Raw genomic sequence first — 26662 nt, forward strand, 5'->3', positions numbered from 1 at the left:
TGCCCAAATTACTAAATCTTATTAAGAATGTATCTATATATAAAAAACAATAAGTTTTTTTTAACCCCTCTTTTTTATGAATTCTAAAAAGCATAACTCAAAAAATGTAACATAAAAGTGTTTTTTAATGTCAGAATAAGTTGAATTTTGTCGTATTTATTTTGTTTAATTACCATAAAAGCACACTTGGACTTTATGTTTTTTTTCTTTAATACTTGACTTAATTATTATAACATACTTCTCAGAAATTTGTATATAGCGCGCCTACAATTATTGTAAGATTTTAAATGCACCCCAGCTTCAAAAAGTTTGAGAACCACTGTTCTAAGCCCTCGGGGACTGCAGCTTTCCCTCCCAGTTTATTATCTGTCCATTCTTGCAGGAGTAGCATCATCTTCTAACTTGAACAGTGACACCTTGTGGCAGTTTAAGAGAAATGAAACTTTGGGTTCAGTCTCCAATGAATGTAACCAAAAGACCCAAAGGGAAATGGGAAAGCTGGTTAACTAATTTAAATAATACAAAGAAATAGGATATTATTTTGTATCTCAAGCTGGAGAAAAGGGATACATCACTAACAATACTAAGTTTTCATATTTTTTAGTGGAACTGGCTGTGTAGAACTTGAATTAATTGCAACCATGCCACACATGACTTGCTCACTTTGTTTGTAGCATAATAAATACCCATGACTATGAATTAACTTGACAACTATTCACGTCAGTAAGTTGACAATAGTTAAACTGAACCAAGTTGACAATAGTTAAATCTAGAAGGAAAAAAAAATGACTGAACTACAAGGCAAAATAGACCTATATATTGTTTTCTGCCAATTACCCCAGCAAGCTACTATCTTGAATTTTATGTTTATTGCCTTTTGTATTCTTTTAATAGCTTTATCACAAATATTTGTATTAACTAAATCAAAATATCATTAGGATCACTTGTTTTTTGAACTTTATAAAGTAGTTATCATGAACTTTATTGTCTTTTGGAACTTGTTTTGCTCTTATTTTTAAACTCAACTTTATGTTATATGTAGTTGTAGTTCATTCATTCTCACTACCCTGAAATAATCTGTTTAGCTTTTTCTTATCAATGGATATTTGAATTATTTTTAGTTCTTTTGCTATTTTGAACAGTGCTATTTTGAACATTCTGGTGCAAGTCTCCTGGTGTATATATTTAAGAAATTTTCTTGGAAATATACATGAGAAAGTAATTGCAGAATAATCTAGAATGTGAATATTCAACTTCACAAGTCTAAAGCAAATTGTACTCTAAAATGACTGTACTAATTTGCATTCTCACAATCAAGATGTAGAAATTCTATTGAACTACATCTAACACATGGTATTATCAAGAGTAAATTTTTGACAACTTGATGATTAAAAAGTGGTATTTTATTGTAATCTTGAATTGCATGTTCTTGATTACCAATGAGGTAAAACACTCACATATTTATTGTTTCTCCTGTGAAATCCTGTCATTTCTTTTGCATATTTTATAAAACATAAGAACACAGAAATTTGGAAAAAATGAAAACATATTTCAAACAAATATAAACCAAAAGAAAGCTTGTATCATTATATTAGTATCAGACAATAAATGTGTTAAGGCAAAAAATATTACTAGTGAAAAGGAGACAATAAAAAGAGTTTCATTTACAAAGATGATGTAATACATCTGCATTTAACAAGTCTTTAAATCTGAAAGGGAAAAAATGGTTAAACCAGAAAGCAAAATAGACAAAATCCACAATCACTGTTGTAGATTTAAACAAACATATATTAATAATTGACAGAATAAGTAGCTTAACTAGCAATAAGATTTATAAATAAGCTAGACCTAATAAAATATGTATTAGAACAGTGTACAAAACAACTACAGAACACATGATCTTCTTCATCATACACAAAACATTTACATAAACTGATGAAATATTGGACTATCCATATCAGGTTCTTTGTGCACAAAGCAGTAAGCTAAAAATAAATAACAGAAAGTAACTAGTGGCCCTGGCCAGTTGGCTCAGCAGGAGAGCATCAAACTGGCATATGGAAGTCCTGGGTTAGATTCCTGGTCAGGGCACACAGAAGTAACCATCTGCTTCTCCGCCCCTCCCCCCCCTCTGTCTCTCTTTCTCTTCCCCTCCCGCAGCCATGGCTCCAGTGGTTTGAGCAAAGTTGGTCTGGGGTGCTGAGGATGGCTCAGGGGCTAGAATGGCTCGGTTGCCGAGCAACATGTGTAGAAGTGGCCCAGACTGGCAGAGCATTGCCTGATAAGGGGCTTGCTGAATGGATCTTGGTGGGGGCATATGCGGAGTCTACCTTCCTGCTTCTTACTTAATTTGAAAAAAAGGAAAAAAAAAGAAAAAAAGGACTCCCCATCTTTTAATATTAAAAAACATACTTTGAATAACTCATTGACTAAGGAAAGAATCAAGCATTCAAATTAGAATTTGAATTGGTGGAGCAGTGGATAGAGCATTGACCTGGGATCCTGAGGACTTAAGTTTGAAACCCTGAGATCACCGGCTTGAGAGTGGGCTCATCCAGCTTGAATGCAGGGTTGTCAGCTTGAGAGTGGGATCATAGACATGACCCCATGGTCGCTGGCTTGAGCAAGGGGTCAATGGCTCAGCTGAAGCCCCCAAGTCAAGGTACATATGAGAAAGCAATCAGTGAACAACTAAGGTGACGCAACTGTGAGTTAATACTTCTAATAACTCTCTTTCCTGTTTGACTGTGTGTGTCTCTTTCTGTAAAACAAACAAAAAAAGAGTATATTTTAACAGACATTTTACTTAATTATGAAATATTAAGAGAATTCCCATGAGTATGGGGAATAAAACTAAAGACCCTGTAAAACCACTCACTTCAATGAAGATTCGGGGAAAAAACTGTTCTTACTGACTAATGATGTGGACATCTCTACAAACTATCTAAAATACACACTTACATTTTTAGAATTCATAAGAGAGATTAGTAAGGTTGCTATTTTTTAAAATCAGTATACAGAAATATATCTCTTCTATTAATAATGAGAAGGGATTGTAAATTATAACTTTGAAAGAGTCTATCTTTACAACATGATTAAAAAATAAAAAGTAACACTTTAAAGATAAATATGAAAGTTTTTTATTAAAAAAGTTTAAAATTTTTATTAAAAGAAGTAAGTTAAGATGTAAATAAATGAAACACTATGCCATGTTCAGGGATTGGAAGAACAACTGTGGTAAAGGTGTTCATTTTCTTCAAATGTTCCATAAATTAATGCACTATCAAAATCTCAAAGGTTTGTGTGTGTTATTTAACAAGTTGTCTCAAAAATTTATAAAGAAGTACAAAAGGCAACATAAACCTAAACTCTTCAAAGGAAGAAAAGGAAGAGGAGGAAGAAGAAAAAAAAAGAAAATGGGATGAAGAAAGTTTTCTTTTACATCATTTAAAAATTTAATATAAAGTTATAGTAATTAAGACAATATTCTACTGGTATAGAAATAAACAGATTGATGAAGACACTAAAGAGCATAAAGACATACATTTTCCCTATATATATAGAAACAATTTATTATATCTCCAACAACAGATTAAAGAAGAATTTTAGCTTTTTCAATAAATGGTGTTAGGACAATTAGTTATATAGAAAGAATAAATGAAATTAGACCCTATTTCACACCATATACAATAATCTATTCCAAAAGTATAATCCTAACTATAAAAGGGAAAGTTATAAAACTCTTGAAAGACAATATAGGAAAAAATTTTAATGATCTCATATAAAGGAAAGATTATTAAAGTTACAAAAAGCACAAAAAAATTGATAAATTTTACTACATGAGGATAAAGAATTTACATTTAGCAAAAATTTTCCCCAAAACCTTAAAAATTTAGTTTGACCGGTGGTGGTACAGTGGATAAATCATCAACCTGGGATTTAAGTGCAGACTTGTCAGCTTGAGTGCAGGGTTCAGTGTGGGATCATGGACATGATCCCATGGTCACTGGTTTGAGCAAGGAGTCACTGGCCTGACCTGAACCCCCTAGTCAAGTCATGTATGAGAGGGAATCAATGAACAATTAAAGTGATGCAACTACAAGTTGATGCTTTTCATCTCTTTCCCTACCTCTCTCTTTCTCTCACTCTCTCAAAAAAATAAAATATTAAAAAATGAAAAAGAAAACTAACAGGAAGAAGATATTTGTCACACATATAATTGACAAAGATACAGCAACAGAAATATTCAAAGAACTAAAACCCAATAAAATATTTTAAATATGTTATTTTTCCTAAAATGAATATAGGCTGCAAAGATGTTCATTGTAACTTTTATGCCTTACATATTTTCTGTTATATTTATACCTTACATGTTTTCTGTTAAGTCTTTTACTCAATACTTATTAGAAACTAAGTGGTTTGTGAAGACAGATCATCACTATGCAATGTGTTATGTATAACAATACGACTATGCTTGAATTGCTTTTGGAGATCAGAGAGGACGCGCTACATGAGCTGAGAAGGGCTAGCTTCAGCAGCTAAGCCTTCGAGGTCGAGTTAGTAAGCAGATTGATTACGGCACTATGTACAGCAGCAATCAAGTGTTCAAAGGCTGGGAATTCTGAAAAAATACAGTTTTCATGAAAGCTAGGTAATTTGGAATGGTTGAAATAAACTAATAAAAGAAGGGTAGGAGATATAGATACAAAAATAAGCAGCACAGATCACAGAATATCTTTTATGCTAGCGAAGAAATTTGGACATTATGATGCAACTAATACAAAAGGTACTACAAAACCATGTAAGGCTAAGAAAGACATTTGGATTAGAGATCAAATTTGGGTTTTAGATACTCAATGGTTACTCCATGTAGAATGACCTAGAAGGGTCAAGACTTGAGGAATGAAACCAGTTGTGGGATTTATTCAAAGTCCATGGGAGGGAAAGCTAAGACCCGAATTAAGTCACATTGCCCACACTTGAATGGGTGTGGAGAATAAGGAGAAGGAGGAGTCAAGGATTACTTAGATTTCCACCTTGAGCAATTACAAGGATAGTGGTGTCAACTAATAACAAACATACAAGAAGGTTGGATAATAGGGAAATTTAGTTTAGTTTAGCACATACAGAATTTTTGGTGCCTACTGAAGAGGACAGAAACACCTATATAATTTCTGTAATTTGGTTGGATAAGAAGAGAAATTAGGAAAAGGCAGTAAGGGCATGATTATAACAATGACCTTCAAGGGCTTGCTGTTATCAGTTACATAGAAAGAGTGACACATAATATGGTGATCTGAGCTCAAAATTGATAACCAGGGATATGTAATTTTCTACTACAGTTTATTTTCAATGTTATTTTGTATTGGTTTCAGGTGTACAGCTTAGTGGAGTGTTCCCCTCGATGTATATAGTGCCCAACTAGCACCACACATAATTATCAAAGTATGATTGACTATATTCCTTATGCTGTACTTTATATTCCTGTGATTATTATATAACTATCAATTTGTATTTCTTAGTCACTTCAACCAGGGATATATTTTAATTCTATCTCTGCAACTATAAACCAGGTTGACAATGACCAAGTGAATTGTAAATAATAGCAATAATAATTACTTTAATTTATTGACTATGTGCTATGAACTGTCTACTGTACATTACACAAACACTTGACAAATACAATCTCATTTTACTTTCATGGAAATTCCAGAAGGATGGAGAACATGTTGATCATGTTTTATATCTGCGTTCTTAGCATCTAGTTAGCACAATGATGACATATAATAGATGTCTAGTAAATACTTTTTATGTGAATAAATAAATTATTTAATAATTAAATAAATCTTCACAACCCTGAAAGTTACTCATTACCCATTATACAAATAAGAAAACTGAAATTTAAAGAGGTTTAGTGAACTGCTTTCAGCTGTTGAATATTGCTGAACAGTTAATAATCACCAATGTTTGAATATAAACTCAAGCCAATGTGTTTCCAGATACATTACAAGCAATGATTCTGTTTTCTTTTGTTTGGGTCTTATTTAACTAAGGGGTGATGAAGAAGAGACTTCAGTTGACTTCATTACCCAGGTAATGACCATCATTTTCCACTTTGCTTTTTTTATGTAGACTTAACCCAGTCATCTAGCTGTACATGTTCAAATTTAGTATTGTGGTAGTCTAATGTACCATATAGTAAAAAAAAATTTACTGTGATACTTTGTTTTGTTGTGTTTTATTTTATTGTTCCTTATAATATGAATCATGGAAGAAAAATCAGTGGATGATCCATGTGTTTTTCTTTATTTCTCAAACTTTTATAATTTTCTATGCTTAGGAGAATCTATAAACAAGGTAAAAACTCTTAGCCAATTGAAAACAAAGTTCTCGACACATTTCAAGCATATGAAATCACTGTTTGCAAACTCTTTTGTTTGTTAAAAGTAAAGTCTTGGGAGAATAGCTAAAGATGGTAATTAAATGTGTTGATTGGATACTTACCAATGCCCACAGCACCTGATTTACAGTTTGACACTTTGAAGCTGCAATTTGAGCCCATTGTCTGGAGAGACAAGTATAATCAACATTATTTTCACTTTGCTTTCATTTGCCCAACTTCTGAGTAAATAGAGACCAGAGGGCATTATTAACACATCTGCTGTTCCACCTTTCTCATGATGGAAAATCATTACACACTACGAGTCATTGGGGAAGTAATTGTATTTAGTGGAGATAGAAAAACATTTATCACAAAACTTTATTAGAGGAACACAATGTTTGGGGAATTCTCAGGCTATTAAGCAAAGGCAAAGTGTAAATCTGAGAAAGAAAACTTTAGCTGATGTAAGAGAGGCAAAACATATTCATTAAAAAATACACGTTAATGCCAAAATTAAACCCATATAGGCACAGTGTTTAAACTTGGCCGAAGATAAAACTATGAATTCCATAGTTTGCCCATATTCATACTTCAGAAATACGAAAGAGAGTGGATTTTGTAGCCAGACAGACCTGGGCTCAAATCTTTCTCTTTTCTTTCTTTCTTCTTTCTTTCTTTCTTTCTTTCTTTCTTTCTTTCTTTCTTTCTTTCTTTCTTTCTTTCTTTCTTTCTTTCTTTCTTTTGTGACAGAGACAGATAGAGAGAGGGACAGATAGGTACAGACAGACCAGAAAGGAGAGAGATAAAAAGAATCAATTCTTGGCAGCACCTTAGTTGTTCATTGATTGCTTTCTCGTATGTGCCTTGACCGGGGGACTACAACAGAGCAGAGTGACCCCTTGCGCAAGCCAGTGACCTTGGGCTTAAGCCAGTAACCTTGGACTTCAAGCCAGTGCCCTATGGGCTCAAGCCAGTGACCATAGTGTCATGTCTATGATCCCGCACTCAAGCCAGCAACCCTGCACTCAAGCTGATAGCCCATGCTCAAGCCAGATGAGCCCAAGCTCAAGCTGGAGACCTTGGACTTTCAAACCTGGGTCCTCTCTGCTCCAGTCTGACCTTCTATCTACTGCACCACCATCTGGTCAGGCTCTTTCTCTAATTTCTATTAAATTTGTCCATTTGAACACCTTACTATTCCTTACTCATTTATTTTCCTAAAAAAAAACATGCACAGAGTGACTTCTCTGTGCCAGATGTGGTACTAAGCACAGGGCACAATGACAGATAAAACACAATAGCTAACTTCTGCAGTTGACAGTTCTGTGGGGACCGTGGCCACTTTAATATAACTAGTAAGCACACTGAAGAGAAGCTCATGAGATATTTTGAGAATTCAGAGAAAGGTACCTGGTCTAAGGAGATTACAGACAAATTCTTAGAAGGGTAATATCTTTCAAGATGAGTATTTTAAAATGAGTGAATGTCAGCCAGTGAAGGGAGCTAGAGTGGAGGAGGAGGCATTTCATGCACTGGGGGCTGCAGGAACAAAGTCACAAAGAAGAGAAAGCACAGGAACTACAGAGAGCTGGGGTTTAAACCCAAACTTGTCTGGTTCCAAAGCCTGAGGATGTCCGTTGGTCACTCAGTACTCGATGCTAACATGCTTTAGGGTTTACACAAAGTTTTTATCCAAATTCATTAGACAGGTAAATAATAGTTATTTTGTAGATAAATAGCAATATTATATACTGCTCACAAATATTAAGGGATATTTCAAAATGAATATGAAGTGACAAAATATCCCCCAATTTTTGTAAGCAGTATATATGTATATGCAAATATGTAGTTATTTATGCATATGTATATATCTCTATATATAGTTATATAGATATACATAGACAGATATACCTATATATAGATATATATACAAACACACAGTTTATATACATTCTTTTTTTAAAAAAATAAAAATTCAGCTCCGGCTGGTTGGTTCAGTATATAGAGTGTTGGCCTGGGCGGTGGCGCAGTGGATAGAGTGTCGGACTGGGATGCGGAGGACCCAGGTTCGAGACCCCGAGGTCGCCAGCTTGAGCGTGGGCTCATCTGGTTTGAGCAAAAGTCTACCAGCTTGAACCCAAGGTCGCTGGGTTCAACAAGGGGTTACTCGGTCTGCTGAAGGCCCGCGGTCAAGGCACATATGAGAAAGCAATCAATGAACAACTAAGGTGTTGCAACGCGCAATGAAAAACTAATGATTGATGCTTCTCATCTCTCTCCGTTCCTGTCTATCTGTCCCTGTGTATCCCTCGCTCTGACTCACTCTCTGTCTCTGTAATAAATAAATAAATAAATAAATAAAAATTCAGCTCCAGTTGGTTGGTTCAGTATATAGAGTGTTGGCCTGGCATGCGGATATTCCTGGTTCGATCCTCGGTCAGGGCACACAGGAGAAACAACCACTTGCTTCTCTTCCCCTCCTTCTCCTCTTTCTCTCTCTCTCCACCTCTCACAGCCAATGACTCGACTGGTTCGAGTGTCGACCCTGGGCACTGAGGTTGTTAGCATGGTTGATTTGAGCACTGGCCCCAGATGAGGGTGAATTTTGGTTGGGGCACATGTGGGAATCTGTCTATCTCCCCTCCTCTCACTTAAAAAAAATAAAAATTTCTAGTCTCTTAAACATACTTGCCAAACACTGACACGTGGCAGACTAATTCACCATTTTAACTATCTTCTGTGTAAACCTTGAAGTAAATCTTCTGCTATTCTTTGTGTAATTGTAACCATGAAACTTATTAGGAAAGAAATAATGTGATTCTGTACTGGCTTTTAAAAGAAAACGTAATGTTTGCCTATGTCAACTTCTCTGGGTACACTATCCCAGCATATTCTGAGTGAGTACCACCATAGTGCACAATGATAAAATGATGGGAAACAATACTCATAATGTATGTTTGCTGAGTGTTTTTATGTGCAAGGCCCAATGCTAGACAGTATATCTCATCTAATAACTAACAGTCCAGTGAGGTAGGTAATATTATTGTCCTTATCTTGTAAGTGAGTAAACTAAGTTTTAGATGTTTTAAGTGACTTGGTCCAAGTGAAAGCTGATAAACGTTGGAGCCAGAGTTTCATGCCATCGGCATTTGGCTCTCACGCTTGCCCTCTTCATCACAGATCATCTTCTTGACATAAGGCTTGAGTATCTACATTATTTCTATTTCTATCAGAGCTTCTCAGCAGCAGCCCACGGCTGAGATACACTAGTTGGACACATCTAATTGTGAAAACATTGAGCCACAAAGGAAATTTAGTTTATCATCTCAGCTATTGCTTATCTGACTTACTGATAAATGAAGCCGAAAGTTTACCATTAATAAGCCATTGTGAGTGGCTTAACTCTAATGCTTCAAAGTAATTTTAATGGATACATATGCTAATAACTTTTCATTTGTGTAAGTCAATGATTTCTTTCTTCTGGAAAAAAATCGCCAGTCAGGGCACATACAGGAACCAATCAAAGATTCTGTCTGCCTGTCTGTCTGTCTCCCTCCCTCCTTCTGTCTGTATATCAATAAAATTTTTTTTAAAAGAAACAAATTAGATGCTGAGGTTTATAAAGCTTCATAGCTGAACTGTCCTCAATGTAACATTCTAATGAAGTTAGAATGTTGGAGCAGCATAAATTCCCTGGGAGCTTAGAGTTTTGGAAACAAGTTTTACAATGAAGAGTTTTAGAATGTTAGGAAAAACGACAAGACCTGTCAAAGACAAATTTACAGCTTGCCATGACCTCACTAACCTGTATTAAAACACTGTGGAAAATGCATATGTTCTTTAGCTTAATCTTATTATTACATTATATAGATTATTTCAGTGTAGCATTCAAAATATCTCTCTTAATAATAGTTTTGTTGGTACACTTTATAGTCTGCTAAATTTAAAAATACTAATAATTCTTTGTGTATCTTTATTCATTTAAGGTAAAGTTCAAGCTCTTGTTTACAATGTATAACTAAACAGGAACTGTGACTCATCAGAGTCCACGATGAATTGAAGTTCATATGGTTTGTTCTACTTCCTTGACAAATATTTATGACTCTACAAAGATTGGATTATTGATTTCAAGAACCGAGTTTAACATCAGGATGGAATTTCCAGGGCATTATTTTTATTAACAATAAATCAGTTCCAGCAAACTGTCTTGCTGATATCTTTATTTTTATCTCTTCCTGATTAGAAATTTATATGAATAGTCCTCTTTAAAAGAAGTGTGGAAAATCAGGCTGTTTTGACTAGAAATTGTCGGGACTTGGAAAAGGAATTTTATGCCGTTGCAATCACTTTCTTTACCATAATATAGTATATCAAGATAAGGTTCTTTCTGTGGATGCAACCAAAAGTTACTCGCAAAAGGAATTTATGAGAAGACTATCTGTATTCCACTAGAAATGAGAGAACTTGGTTTGGAAATGAACAGTCAGGCAGTTCAGTTCTGGAGTCGGGGAAGCAAGAACCCTGACAATATCAAGAGCAGTCTGGTCATGGTCTTACATATAAATGGAAAGGAAACCCACATGTTTTTATCATTTCCTGCCAATTATTCTGCTAAAGATCACTGTCTTTTCCCTTCTGCTAGAGATTTAAATTCTAGAAAAAGACATTCTGAACATTTCAGCTTGTGTTATTCACCCATTTGTTTAGTTAGGGAGAAGAGCAGGGAACCAATCTTCCAATTACAGTTCCAGCAGACTATATCTAGGAGAAATGGGAAATTTCTCGAAAGCTAATTGGATTCCAGTTAGGAAAGGGACTCTGGACAACCAAACGACCAAAGTATCTTCTGCATGAGGGAACAGAAGCTAGCGTCAAGTTGGGAATATGGCAAAACAAAATAATCTTTTCTTCTTGTTTTGCTTAGAGGGTGGGTTATAGGTTATCTGTTATTATAAGCATTAAAAACAGAGGCTACAAAAACAAATAAGCTATGAGGGCTTTCATACTAAGTAAAAAAAGTAGAATTATCTGAGTCATGAACCTATCCCAAGAAAATAAGGACTCAATATTAAAAGCTAGATAGTAACTTAAAATAAATATAAAACAGGATGACTCATCACTATTATCAGTTTTGTTCTAGAAATTTCTGACTAATAAAATACATTAAAAATTATAAATAAGAATTATTACTATTGCAAAGGAGATGAAACTAACATTGCTAAAGGTATTATGGCTAAGTATAGAGAAAACCTAAACAAGTCAACTGAAAAGCTAAAATAAAGTTTTACTGTATGTCAACACTAATGGCTACATAGATAATATAATGTCCTAAAAAAGATTTATTCAGAGTGGGCAAAATTCACACCCAAAAGGTATAAAATACCTACAAATAACCTTAAGAGGAGTGTGTGGGAGCAAATAAAGAACACCACAGAAACTTGCTGTAAGGTACTGAGAAACATCTGACTCCTTTATTTTCTTTTTAGAAGTTGACAAAGTAGTCTGACAGTTAAAAAAAAAAAAGTCAAGGGTTTTTGAAATTGGGAGTGATTGTCTTACTCTATACTAAATGAAAAGATAACTCAGAATGTTTTTAAAATAGGCTAGAACAAAAATCTAGTCAAATCAATTATAAATATGTAGCCCTAAAACAGACTATAATAGTTGAAAGGATTTGATAGATCCTCAAGAGATCATCAGGTTTGTGAACAGAAATTTATGTGTAGAAATGTCAACTTTAGTTTCATTTAAAATGAGCTGGAGGTAGAAGGATAGAGTAAAACAAGCAAACGAACAAACTCACAGACACAGACAACAGTGTGGTGATGGCAGGGGTGGAGGTGGGGGGAGGGGAGGGGAGAGAAATGGTGGTGGATGAAGATTTGACTTGGCGGGTGAATATATATACTAATACAGTATATAGAGATTTGTTGTAGACTTGGGCACCTGAAACCTGTGTAATTATGTTATCAAGTTGTGACCCTAATAAATTCAATATGAATGAATGAATGAGTGAATGAAGTTTGCTGCCCTACTGGAACTTACTCATAAGCATGAGTCACTATTGTTAAATAAGTAAATCCAAATGCCTTATGTTACCAACGTGAAACAGACTACAAAGCCTGAATGAGAAACAGCTCAACTGCAAATCAATGCTTATAATTTAGACTGTTTGCTCACTTCTTTTCCAGGGGTCTTATTTGAAACCACCATTTGTTCCTCTTGTTGTATATGCCATCCTAATAGGCATGGCATGTCTACTCTGAGTACACCTTCCATTACCCCTCAGGGTTAGCCGCTTTGATGGATGACAGCCTCTCTTTTGGTGCAGCCTGGAGTCTGGCAAGTGAATTTGTTTAACTTCATATAGCTTACATTTTGAGTCTTACCATACCAGACATAACCTTGAAATATGGTAATATCCTTCCAGATACTTTCATGAGCTGCAGTAGTAGGTAACAGGCAGAAACTTGTTTTAATTTCCTTTTTATATATATAAAAGGAATGAAAAACACCTAAGTCGTCAACAGAAGGGAAGTGTCAAAATAAAAAGAAAAGTTGTATTATCCATACAACATAATATTATAGTCACCAAAAAATTGATGTTTTTAAGAATTTAAACAATATAGTTACTTCAGGAAGTGAGCTATAAGTGATTTTTATTTTTATGGGTCCATATAATATTTTAGTTTTATTGTTTCCTTTATTTTCCAAGTTTTCTATGAGTATGAGAATTAAAAATATGTATCTTAAAAACATAAAAATAAAGATATTGAAAGATTAAAATACAAAAGATAAAAACATTAAAAATAAAAAGAATTCAGAACATATATTAATAAAAATTGGCAATAAATAGAGAAGTATATATAAATAATTATTTAATAAATAACATTTATGTGTACTTTATGTTGACTTTACAAAAAAACACCAAACATATTTAAGCAAATAAATGACAGAGTCATTTTGATTTGCATTTTCAAATGTAGCCCCATAGTTTCTACCACTAAACAACTGAATAATGGACCACTGTCAATTTAATGGAAGTTTATGGAAGAGCAAGAAAAGTTCTTTTAAATGTAGGACCTTAGATTCTGAATTTGCAAAACTTTGTATGTAAAGAAAGAATGGTAGAGATCATACCTACTACCTGCCAAGTAGGAAGCAAGATAGAATCACCACATCTTATGATACATTCTTTAAAAAGACTCTGCAGTTGGTCTGTGTGGTTGATTATGCTGTGTTCATAAACACAATCACCAGCTGTTTTGCAAAACAGAAAGGTATAAAAATTTTATGGGTTTGATTCTAAAAATAATTTACACCTAGATGAATCTTTTTGGAATATTTTACCAAATAGAATTATCTTCAGTGCCCTTCTAAACCAGGGATAGAAAAATGCATAGACCATTGGATTGAAAGCAGAGTTCAGGTAGCCAAACCAAATTAATGCCTCATTCAGGGTGGGTGGAATAGAATAGTCCAGGAAGGGATCCATGATTGTGCAGAAAAAGAAAGGACACCAACATATTAGAAAAACTCCCATCACAATCCCTAATGTCTTTGCAGCTTTTCTTTCTTTGCTTCCTGAAATTCCATTTTTCTCTTCCAATCCAATTTGAAGCTTCTGTTTAGCATCATTAATTGATCTTGCCTGCCCTTTAGCTATGAAATATATTCTATAATAGACACATAACATAACAGATCCAGGTATATAGAAAGAAGTCATAAAGGCCAGTACTCCAGATGTTTTGCTAAAGAAGACAGAGCAACCCCCTACACAATGAACATGTTTGTAATACATCTGCTCAGCTCCTTTGAAGTTTAGCTCCAGAAAAATCATTCCAAATGCAAACAGAGCAGGGATGCTCCAGCTAATAAAGATCATCACGAAAATAACCAAGATACTGATCTTGGCTTTGTATCTCAGCGGGTCACACACAGCATAGTAGCGGTCAATGGAAATGAAGGACAAGTGGAAAATGGATGCTGAGCTCAGCATAATATCAGTGCTGGTGTGAAGTTTACAGAAGACTTCTCCAAAATACCAGCAGTGCTCAACAGATCTCACCATGCTATAAGGCATGACCAGGCACCCCAGCAGAAAGTCCACAGTGGCCATGGAATGAATGAGCCAGTTAGTTGGAGTATGAAGTTGCTTGAAGTGTGATATGGAAATAATAACTATCAGATTGCCAACCACTGTGGTCAGAATTATGAGTGCCATTAAACTGTATAGGGAAGCACGGACATCATTCGACCAGCTGCTTGTCACACAGGAAATATTAATTGTATTATGGCAAAAAGACATTGTTCCTCAGGGCTATCCACGTTTATTTTTTTCCTTTGTGTGTTGATCTTTCTCCAAAATCCAAATCAGGTTACAGTCCCATCTTTTAGTTTCATATATCTATCCCAGAAACCTAGAAGGAAAAGAAGAGTGAATCGTTGGCAATTTGATTCTTCTTACTTCTAATACCATTATGTATTACTTCTCGCTAAAAAATAAATATTTTGGACCTAATGTCTCAATTAGTAGTACAGTTTCTTTTTTTTACTAACTCAGTTTTTTATTTTTTCACTGTGGAAAGAATCAACTCAGATAAATTATTTTCAAGAACATTAAGCTTTGGACTTGCATCAAAAAATGTAGAATGTCTTGAATAATGGCCCTGACTGATGAAGTGTGGTATTGCGGTCTAAATTATTGAAGAGTTTAAATATGCAGACCAAAGTACATGTAAGAAGGGATGTAGCGAAGAGAAAGGAACATTGCGCTTCAGTGTCAGCTGTGGTCATGGCACAGGAGATTTTTTTTTAAAGCTCTAACACCCATTAAAATTTTTTTTCACGCAATCACAATTTATAAAACAGAAAAAAGCAAAACCTTGTTAAAAGGGAGATGCCGCTTTCACTAGGCCTCTTCCTCCTGCCTCACTGAAGAACTTTAAAGCTCTATGGGGCCCAGTTTTAAAACGTCTCTTTTGCATTTCTCTGATGATTAGTGACATTGAACATTTCTTCATATGCCTATTGGCCTATATTATTCTGTAATTATCATTATGTAATTATGCTAAATTATGGCATTTTTAATTGATTTTAATTTGTGTTTACATAGATTCTAGTGTGACCCTGAAAATTTGCAGTATATTTTGCAATATAGACATAGTATTGTAGATATATGTCTATTAAGTATAATAGAGATAGAGAGATGATAGATAGGCAGATAGATAGATGATAGATAGATGGAGGGTTAGTTTAGAGAAATAATCTAAACTTCTGGCAATCAATGAACATCCTGATACTACACTGTGAAATATAAAACAAGGCTTAAAATTCCAGCAAGCTTCTGTCTTTTTCATTGCTACCCATTCTCTCTGGGCTGACAGTATAGATCAAGACCACACAGAAGTCTAAATTTACCCAGAACTAAAACTGAATAAATAAAATATTTAGAAAATAAAATGCATATTTTTATAAATTAAAAACCTCTCTCCCAATTTATTTCTGCCTTCTGTCCTCTCAGGCCCATTTTACAAAAGAACGAATAGTAGACTAACACCAGGTTATTAAACTAAGCAATATTTGAATTATAATTAAAATTTCACTGAATGATTTTTTTTTTTTACTATGAAATACAAGTGTACACTCAACTAAACTATATTGGTTAAATTACTAATCTATTTAGATATTTTTTCTGTTTCCCCTTTTCCTTCTTTCTTTTAAAGGAACCAAGTAGCACACTCTGGTCACTGTTTGGAAGTGTTTGCTAATGAATTACTACTAGTCAAAAAATAGAAAATTCCTACCTGATACCATCTTGAATAGGTTCATTTGTTCAGTGGAAATTAGGGTCCAAAATCAAGTAAGGGAAAATGGAGAAAAACCTTGTTTAATTTCAGAAGACTAAATTCACAGAAGATGAAAAAGCTATTTGACAACTTTTTATACCTTGTTCTTTGGGTGTCTGTAATGGTAGGTTCCCAGATAGAAACCAAATGACCCCGCGGCTTCCCTCTCGTATTTGTACAACCTGGTTTCAGCGAAATAGAGCCTTAAGCATGGTATCTTGGAAATTGTTAATATTAAAAACACTTCAATAGAATAATTTTTCCACCCAACTTAAAGACTATTACATATCATCTTTGCATGAGCATTTTTAAAGTGTTTTAATTTGTTTTTAGATTTACCTATTTAAATAAATGTCCTATGATGATATCATGAGTTGAATGCTTATCTATGAACATGACATAATAGTGGTTCTGTTTCTTTTCTTTAGCTAGCTAGAAATGATTATTATCTGAATATATAAATTATCCAAGTTGGACACACAGTAGTAATATAGAGAGTTAATAAATCTCTCATTGATTATCTAGTTAAGCAAACTCTTCTGAGCAAATTATTTAATACTTAATGTTTGAAAATGACATATAAATTAAAAAATATATTGGTAGAAGTTAAAATTTTAAATAGATCTGTCTAGCAGAACAGGAACTTGCCGGTAGAGTGCTCCCAATGTCCCAATGAAAGGCTGTCTACACTAATCCCACCATGCCCTTTGACCCTGGCTTTGTCAAGCATGCATGTCTAATTGCTCAGTCTCTCATCTGTATACAATTTATGATCTGAACTCGTCTTCTAAGTTGCTATTACTCACAAGAACTTTCCAAGTGTGCCCCTTGGAGCTCATGGTCATCATCCTATATCCTCAAACTCTTCTCTAAAGTTTTCCTCACTTGATTCTATCTAAAACGGTCTCTCTTGTGAGAATACTTCCTCCCCTGTGCTCTACCAAGCATGGCTGGTTTCTCTCCTGTATCCCTAGAACTCTTTTTTACCAGCAATTTTCAACTGGTGTGCTCTAAGAATTTTTTAGACATGTAATACCTATTTAGTCAGGGGCACATTCTTCTTTTTCCTTCAATTGTCAAAGAAAAAAGTCAAAACAGTCAACACAATAGCCATCCAGTGTGAATGAATCCAAATTATGCTTATTTTTTTGTCAAACTGACAATATATTTTTTGACGTTGTTACAGAACTTTAGTAACTAGTTTATGAGTGACACAAGATGAAAAAGGTTGAAAATCACTGCTTTATACCATAGGACTTGGAGGAAAAGTAAGCGTACTCTAGGACCCATCATCATTGCAGACCAGTCACTCCTTCCTTTCCAAACTCCACCATCCGTAAGGTTTAGAGCTCTCTTTTCAACCTGTATTTCCTCCTGCTACAAGCATTTATAGACTCTCATGCCATTTCTCTTTATTTTTTGAAAATGTTAGCTCTGGACCTATTGTCACTTTCTCCAAGGCTACACTTACCAAAATTTTTATTAACTTTTTGTCCATGCCAATGATCCAATATGGACTTTCAGTTCCTTAACCCTCTACCTTCCAACAAGTATGCTCTTTATGCCATTTCATCTCACACTTTCATGGCCCTGTGCTTTTATAGATGAGGCAGGAAGGAGCTACAGACCTGCCGTTCTGTGACTTGTGACAGCTAAGTTGTGTTTTTCATTGATATTTAATTCAGATGACAAATTATATAAAATATAAAATAATTTTGTACTTATAGGTGAAAAAATAGAAAAGGCAGGACTGAGGTATAAAATTTTCATTGGTAAAAATATAAATAAATAATTTCAGGTATAATTATCTTTTAGGGAAAACAATCTGGTTGTACTAGGGACATTCAAAATATTAGACATTGTGTCTCTTCTACGTGGTGATTTTGCAGTTATCACATAATGTATAATTAGAGGTAGCAATATGAGACATTATAATTCAGAATTTGATGTCTGTTCTAGAACTATTTGTGGCTACTTTATACTTGCTTTTATAAGAGAAACTTTAAAGTATATGATGTCCTAATTGATTGAGGGAGGAAATTTAAAAATAATATAAAACTAAAACTGCAGCTAAACTTTGTTTTAATCAAAATGTATAGTTTTATGATTTCTTATTGTGCTTTGATAACATAAAAAATGTAGTCTTACAGAAACTTTTGCACTCAAACTTTTGATAAACTTCTAAGGTTTCAGATGGTTCTTGACCTATTTATGACCATTTGAACATCATGAAGAATATACTGTCAGCCAATGCAGCCAGTTGAGTTTATGAAAGGTCACTAGTCCATGATGCACAAAGGAGATAAAAGATTTAAAATATGCTAAAAAAAAGTCACACACACTTTGTGAATCCTTTGAATAGTCTTCAAGTACAGAACACGTTTGTTCAGAGACCTTATCTGCTCTCTCCCTATGGCTAGAACTGGAAACTTGTTAATTCTTTATTTGGTTCTAGAGCCAAGAAAGCTTGACATTCTTAACCACACCCTAAAGTGGAAAAGTAATTGTCCAGATAAAATCTTCTGAAAGAGTGTTGTTCCAAGACTCAATTTAAAGAGCAGTCAGGGTAGCAAAACTAGACATTTTCACCTAGCAAGACCTTACTTTTCATAAGAGTATTGCCAGCTGTTATGTGTCCCCATCAGTGTTTCTGGGAAATAAGAACTATTGAAATTTGCTGAGTTCTCCTGCTTTGCATGGCTATCCTACTTTACCTACTTTAAGATGCCTGGTAGTACTTGTATTCAAAGCTAATACAAGAATTTAACTTTGTAATAAATGTAATTTGGTCTCTCCCTACAAATCCCAACCCCTCCATAATGTACTTTTACAGGAATAAAAATAAAGCTAGCCTCAAACTTCTCAGAAATACTGAATGCCTTATCTTAACAGAGTAGTATATATAATATATAAAGAAGTATGAGGAGAAAAATTTGAAACCAAAAAAATTTTTTAAGCAGAAAATGTGTCTTTATGTGACTGTAAAAGATGGTTTAGGAAAGTCAAGTGCTATAAAATATACTACCCATGTATCTTCTTTGAAAAAACAAATCACTTGTAGAGAAGCATTACTTGTTGTGAAATGAGAATTAGGATCTTGAGAATTGGGAAGTTAAGTCATAAAAGAATTAATAATTAGCTTTATGCAAACTAAACATAGAATTAAGTTTAAAATAATTCTAAATAATTAAAATGCTATTGATCGATACATTTTAAAAAGTTGAGCTTGAGGAAAGTCATACCATATAAGATTTGGAAGCAAGCATGGTAAACCGGTCAGTCTGTGAAAAAAAATCTTCCCCCAAGAGACTTGACAGTCTGGACTTTATGGATGCCCCAAAATTCTACACCCCTGACATGAACCAGGGGAAAGTTTACAAGCCATTTAAGAAAATGCAGTAGCAGCACAGGAGAGGCCGAGCCAATTAGAAAAGATGGCGGAAGCCTGACCTGTGGTGGCACAATGGGTAAAGTGTCGACCTGGAATGTTGAGGTCGCTGGTCCAAAACCCCGGGCTTGCTTAGTCAAGGCACATATGGGAGTTGATGCTTTCGCTCCTCCCCCTTTCTCTCTCTCTCTCTCTCTCTGTCTCCTCTCTCTAAAATGAATAAATAAAATCTAAAAAAAGAAAATATGGCAGAAAAATGAGAACTTGAAAAAAATTTGTTAAAACATACCCGAGAAGATCAAATTAGAGGACAGAAAAAGAAACATAAAGAAATGATGACAGATATTTTAAAAAATGCTTAAAGAGCCTGACCAGACAGTGGTGCAGTGGATAGAGCATCGGACTGGGATGTGGAGGACCCAGGTTTGAGACCCCGAGGCTGCCAGCTTGAGCGCGGGTTTATCTGGTTTGAGCAAAAGCTCACCAGCTTGGACCCAAGGTTGCTGGCTCGAGCAAGGGGTTACTCGGTCTGCTGTAGCCCCACGGTCAAGGCACATATGAGAAAGCAATCAGTGAACAACTAAGGTGTTGCAACGAAAAACTGATGATTGATGCTTCTCATCTCTCTCCGTTCCTGTCTGTCTGTCCCTGTCTATCCCTCTATCTGACTCTCTCTCTCTGTATCTGTAAAAAAAAAAAAAAAAAAAAAAATGCTTAAAGACATTATAAAAGAGAATAATCACAACCGAAAAGTAAATCACTGATCTTGTGACTAAGGTGGAATAATATCACATACAATAAGCTAAAGTGAAAAGAAATTCTTCTCCAACAGATATTGATTGGCTGCTTTCTATCAGGCAGTAGGTGCTGAGGAGAAAGGGGTGGACAGACACAGCAAATTTCCTGCCCACATGGAATTTTCATTCCCCTTGGAGGTGGGGCACAAAGAAATAAAGATGATAAATAAATAAAATATTAGATTGCCATGGTGGCTAAGGAAAACAAAAAGCATGGAAGAGAGATATGGAATGTTTGGCGAGAGGACTGAAATTATAGATAAGGTAGCCACAGAAGACTAAAATAAGAAGATGACTTTGATTTTGACCTGAAGAAAGTAAGGCGCCAATCACATGGACATCTGGATGAAGTGCAATCCAGCTAGAGGGCACAGTCCATGCAAAGAACTGGGAGCATACCCGGTGTGTTTGCACAACAGCAGAGGTCAATGTGGTTGGGGCAGAGGAAGCAAAACAGAGAAAAGGAGATGCGGACGCCAGAGAAGCTGCATAAGGCTGCATTGAATAGGGCCTCAGAGGACACAGCAAAAGTTTTAGCTTTGCCTTTGAGTAAAAAGATACCAAGGGGCTTTAAACTGCGCCACATGATCTGATCTATTCTAACAGATTCACTGTGGCTTCTGTGCTGAGAACAGAGGCAGAGAGCAAGGATCAAAGTGAAGCAATGCTGAGCATGCTGCTGCAGTAAGCTGGTGGGAGAAGATGTTGGTCTGGGTCAGGGCAGTGCCTGTGATAGGGGCGTGTGCTGCTCAAGTTAGGCTGTGTCCTGAGATACAGCGGGCAGGTATTGACGGTAGACAGAGCATGGGCTGGGAGAAAGTTGTCAAGGGAAATAGCAAGGCCTTTGGTTTGAGCAGTTTGGAGGGTGGAGGTCCCGTTTACTGAGCTGGGAAAGATGATGGCTGGAGAAGCACAAGAAGCAAGAGGAAGTCAGGAATTCAGTTTTGAGCTTGGTAGGTAGGTTGGAGCTATGTGCAAACAGCATGGCCTTTTGTGCCCAGCTGCCTCTGTTCAAGCCTGGGCTTGGCCTTGGACATGCTACTCAGCCTCTCGGGCTGCAGTTTCCTTACATGGAAACACAACCTATTTTCTGGGTTTTTCTGAGGCTGGAATAAGTTTAACATTTGTAAGCTAGCATCTTGTGTATGGTGTTAATCAAATAAATAAAACATCCAAGGGGAATATATAAGAAGCATCACAAAGCTTTTTCAAGAATACATATATATATTTAAATTAATATAAAAAGATGCACTCTTGCCTGGCCAGTGATGGCAGAGTGGATAGAGCATCAACCTGGAATACTGAGGTTGCTGGTTCAAAACCTTGGGCTTGCCCAACAGGACACATTTGACGAGCAACAAGCAAGCAACAACTAAACTGAAGCAATTCTGAGTTGATGCTTCTCACTCCTCCCCGTCCCTTGTAAAATCAATCAATAAATTATCAAAAAAAAAAAAAAAAAAAGGATGCACTCTTGAGTGTTACTATAGGGAGAGGGGAAAGAGAGAGGAAGGGGGAACAAAGGGGTAAAAACAGTAAGATAAAATGAAATAGAGGGAGTGTGTTATATGGAAAAAGATTGTGTTTTATTTATTGCTATAGCTCCAGGGGCTGGAAAATGTCTAGAGCATCAAAACTTTAAAAAGGATTACAGAATGAACAAATGAACTAAGGACTTCATTAGCTTATTTCTGTACTCTGTGGGACCAATAAAAATTTAGGCACGTACACTTAGTTTGGTTCTAAATTCCACAAAGGAGAAAATCTCACAGGCATCCATCTGGATAGAAATTTTTTGTTTATAGTAGTGGTGTTTGCATACGTACAAACCCATCAAATTGTCCACATTAAATATGTGCAGTTTTTTTTGCACATCAATTATACCTCAATAAAGCTATTTTAAAAATAAAAAAGGAAAGGGGATCAAGTTAGCATAGGACTTCTCATTTGTAATTTTGGAACCCAGAGGACATTAAAAGGAGCTTAGAAACAATTAAGGAAATAGGATGGCAATTCAGTCATCCTATATTCAGCCAGGAAAGTAATTATGTGAAGGTAAAAGAGAGACAACAAACACACATGCACGACCACCTCTGAAAAACTGTAAGAAATACTCTAACAATAAAAAATTAAATCAAACCAAAAGTTCTTTAGATATCAAGAGATGAATAAAAGGAACATTAGTGCCCTGGCAGGTTGGCTCAGCGGTAGAGCGTCGGCCTGGCATGCGGGGGACCTGGGTTCGATTTCTGGCCAGGGCACATAGGAGAAGTGCCCATTTGCTTCTCCACCCCCATCCCCTCCTTCCTCTCTGTCTCTCTCTTCCCCTCCCACAGCCAAGGCTCCATTGGAGCAAAGATGGCCCGGGCGCTGGGGATGGCTCCTTGGCCTCTGCTCCAGGCGCTAGAGTGGCTCTGGTCGTGGCAGAGTGAAGCCCGGGAGGGGCAGAGCATCGCCCCCTGGTGGGCAGAGCATCGCCCCCTGGTGGGCATGCCGGGTGGATCCCAGTCGGGCGCATGCAGGAGTCTGTCTGACTGTCTCTCCCCGTTTCCAGCTTCAGAAAAATACAAAAAAAAAAAAAAAAGGAACATTAGTGAATAACATTATCTAAATTAAGATTTAAGTTTAGCCTGACCTGTGATGGCACAGTGGATAGGGTGTTGATCTGGAAAGCTGAGGTTGCTGGCTCGAAACCCCAGGCTTTCTTGGTCAAGGCACCTATGAGAAGTAACTGCTATGAGTTGGTGCTTCCTGTTCCTCTTCCAGTCCCTTTCTCTCTCTCTCTCTCTCATCAATAAATAAAATGTAAAAAAGGAAAGATTTAGTTTAAATAAACAATGATTATGATAATATAACATAATGCAATGTTTGTTAGATATTTTTGAAATAAACAATATATTTTGAAAAAAACTAATTTTTAACCTAGAATTTAAATTCTCAACTACCTCACTAATCGCCAATTGTTACCAGGGCTGGTGGGAACTGAGAAGTTAGACTTCTCAACTAAATCACATGATGCTTAGCTAAAACTTTAATTTTGTAAAGTTCTCTAGGGTACACACACACAACACAGAGAAAATAGGTATGAGATTATATGCCCCAAATTCTCAGTACCATTTACTCAGAGACAATGAGATTAAAACTCAAAAATTACAACAACAAAGACATATATGTAACACCAAATTTTAGCAATAATTTCTACTGGGTGGTGAAATAATGAGTGAGTTTTGCTTTCTTTTTTATAACTTCTACATCTTTCAAGGTTCCTACTATGAGAAAGAGTCACTTTCATAACCAGAAAATAAATAATTAAATAAAAGTAAATGTATATGAGGTAAATGTCAAGTGAAACTTTAATAAAAAAAAGTATCAGTGAATAATTATTAATGTGTTTATGTTATTTGCGTTTCTTTTACTTGTATAATTCTTTACCAGTTATTTTTACCTTCATATTAAAAATCATACTTTTACTAAATTTCTGAACTGAACCCCTATCTTATTTTGGTTCTACCCTACAATTTTGAAAATAGAATTAGAAATGGACTTGATAATCATTTTATTACAAAAATGCATTTGTTACTCTGTAATTTATCCAATAATTTTTATTAAAACACCAAGCATATTTTTGAAAATATACTTATTTTAAAAGAGAAAAGAGATAAGGAGTAGGGGAAACAAGATTTCCAAAGGTTTAGGTCATGCTTGTTGAGATGAGAGATTACTGGAAGCAGTTTCCTACCTGAAGAAACAGGAAACAAAATCCATTTGTTTGTTTACACATCACCATAGGCCGGCAGATAAGAGGGAAAATATCTCCAGCAATATCGTGGAAAACAGACTATTTCTGAATGGGTTCCTGCTAGGTGTACATGTGTAGGATAATACATATCAGATTTAGATAATTATAACTGAAAGATTCTTGTTAATTGATTTAATATATAGCACACATAGACACAGACACAAACATACACTAAAGTGTGAAGGCATTCAGAAATGTGTTAGGATCATTATTACCAAATGCTATTTGTGCAAATAAAATTTTAGTTCTGTAATTTAGTATATAGCAACAATACGTACATTGTTATTTCAAAACCTGTAATAATTTCTTTGGAGATTCCTTTTATTATCCTAAAACTAGTCAAGTATACAACATGAAATTTCCTTTTTATGTACAAGAAAAGTAGACTTTTTAAAAAAAAAGTCAAGTTTCAACTTTGCAAAGTTTTTAACTTTCCATAGGTGAATTTTCCATTACGTATAGTGAAACATTTTAAAAAGCACATGTAAAGTAAACTATTTAAAAATATATAACTATTTTTTAGTTTCTCTTACTAAAGTAGGTACTAACCAGCTACACTTACAGAAACCTGGTTAATCTTTGCATTAAATAATCCTAAAGTTAATGTCTGAATAAGTACCAAATCATGCATAAGTCTTACTCTTTTGAGCATTCTCTCTGGAAGAGAGAATTAGGTACCAAGACCTCCAGTCTAGTCTCTACAGTTCAGCGTGGCTCAATGCACACAGACCTACCTGCTCAGGTAAGAGTGCACAGCAAGCGATGAGCCGACCGCAGGAACACTGCCTCTAGGAAGAGCCGCACAGCTGCTGCTGGCCAGAGCCACTGCTGCGCTACCATAGGCCACCGTTAACACAGACAGGATGACGCAAACATTAAAATCTGAAAAAGATAAGCTGATAATAAATCTTTCTGAAACAAGGTAACAGTATATTATTGAGAAATTATAACTGGGAGGTGCTTTTATTCTAAACCAGCATCAGGAAGCTAGCAGTGAGCAAGCTAAGTGGAGAAAGTAAATATTACCATTGCATTAAAAATAATCTCAAGCATAGGCCACCAGTAACCACAGCCATGGGTGTTAACAGCATATAAATGAAATCGCACATCCATTAAAACAGCCTTAATTATTGATTGATTTGAAAGGAAAATACTCCTGTATTAGACATCTGTACAAAGGAAATAACTAGCACTAAAACAGTCGCTCATTTTCACAACAGATGACTTGTACCACCAAAGGAATATTTCTAAAATGGAGAAAGTCCTAAACTCAGTAACATCTTATAGTTAGAAAATAATTTAAAGCAGTGGCTTTCAAATGTTTTTTAACCACTGGGAAAAAATACATTTTATATTATGACTCAATACACACGTAGGTATACATCTATAACAGAAACAAATGTTTTCATTAGAAGTACCCTTACCTTATTCAACTAATTCACTCTGATATTTTCCATTTTATTCTAGTTTAGTTTTTTTAAGTTAGTAGGATTTATACCCTATAATATTACTAATCACAATTAGAAAGTCACTGCTTTAGAGGTTATATGATCACACATATTTAGCCCATCAGTTTTTAAATTCCTGTATATAAAACTTCCAAATGATGCTCTTATACATGGTGTCAAAGCCTTCAATATAGCAAAATGGATAGCTAAACAAGGCAGTTTCTCATCTATTTCTTTCTATTTCTTATTCTGTTACAGGAAATCATAAAATTGTTATGCTAGATTGATTATCGGTTCCAATTCTTTTTTTTTTTAATAATTTTATTTTTAATGGGGCGACATCAATAAATCAGGATACATATATTCAAAGATAACAACTCCAGGTTATCTTGTTGTTCACTTATGTTGCATACCCATCACCCAAAGTCAGATTGTCCTCTGTCACCTTCTATCTAGTTCTCTTTGTGCCCCTCCCCCTCCCCTTTCCCTCTCCCTCTCCCCCCTCCCCCGTAACCACTACACTCTTATCAATGTCTCTTAGTTTCACTTTTATGTCCCACCTACATATGGAATAATGCAGTTCCTGTTTTTTTCTGATTTACTTATTTCACTTCATATAATGTTATCAAGATCCCACCATTTTGCTGTAAATGATCCGATGTCATCATTTCTTATGGCTGAGTAGTATTCCATAGTGTATATGTGCCACATCTTCTTTATCCAGTCATCTATTGACAGGCTTTTTGGTTGTTTCCATGTCCTGGCCACTGTGAACAATGCTGCAATGAACATGGGGCTGCATGTGTCTTTACGTGTCAATGTTTCTGAGTTTTGGGGGTATATACCCAGTAGAGGGATTGCTGGGTCATAAGGTAATTCTATTTTCAGTTTTTTGAGGAACCACCATACTTTCTTCCATAATGGTTGTACTACTTTACATTCCCACCAACAGTGTATGAGGGTTCCTTTTTCTCCACAGCCTCTCCAACATTTGTTATTA

The 26662-nt window shown here is 35.3% G+C and overlaps 1 protein-coding gene across 1 annotated transcript; it reads right to left on the reverse strand.

Annotated features, from left to right (window-relative positions):
- Positions 1-13673: 13673 nt before the first annotated feature.
- Positions 13674-25068, reverse strand: TAAR1 (trace amine associated receptor 1). The gene is made up of 2 exons (XM_066248446.1): positions 24949-25068; positions 13674-14802 (listed from the first exon to the last, which is right to left on the reverse strand). Exon 2 carries the CDS (start codon positions 14688-14690, stop codon positions 13674-13676), a length of 1017 nt encoding a protein of 338 aa, XP_066104543.1. The 5' UTR covers positions 14691-14802; positions 24949-25068.
- Between the last annotated feature and the right edge of the window lie 1594 nt (positions 25069-26662).

Source organism: Saccopteryx bilineata, chromosome 12 (assembly GCF_036850765.1).
Source record: "Saccopteryx bilineata isolate mSacBil1 chromosome 12, mSacBil1_pri_phased_curated, whole genome shotgun sequence".
NCBI lineage: Eukaryota > Metazoa > Chordata > Mammalia > Chiroptera > Emballonuridae > Saccopteryx > Saccopteryx bilineata.

What these genes read in the sequence shown, in the direction of transcription:
- TAAR1 (XM_066248446.1), bottom strand. Translation starts at nt 14,690, where the DNA reads ATGTCTTTTTGCCATAATACAATTAATATTTCCTGTGTGACAAGCAGC.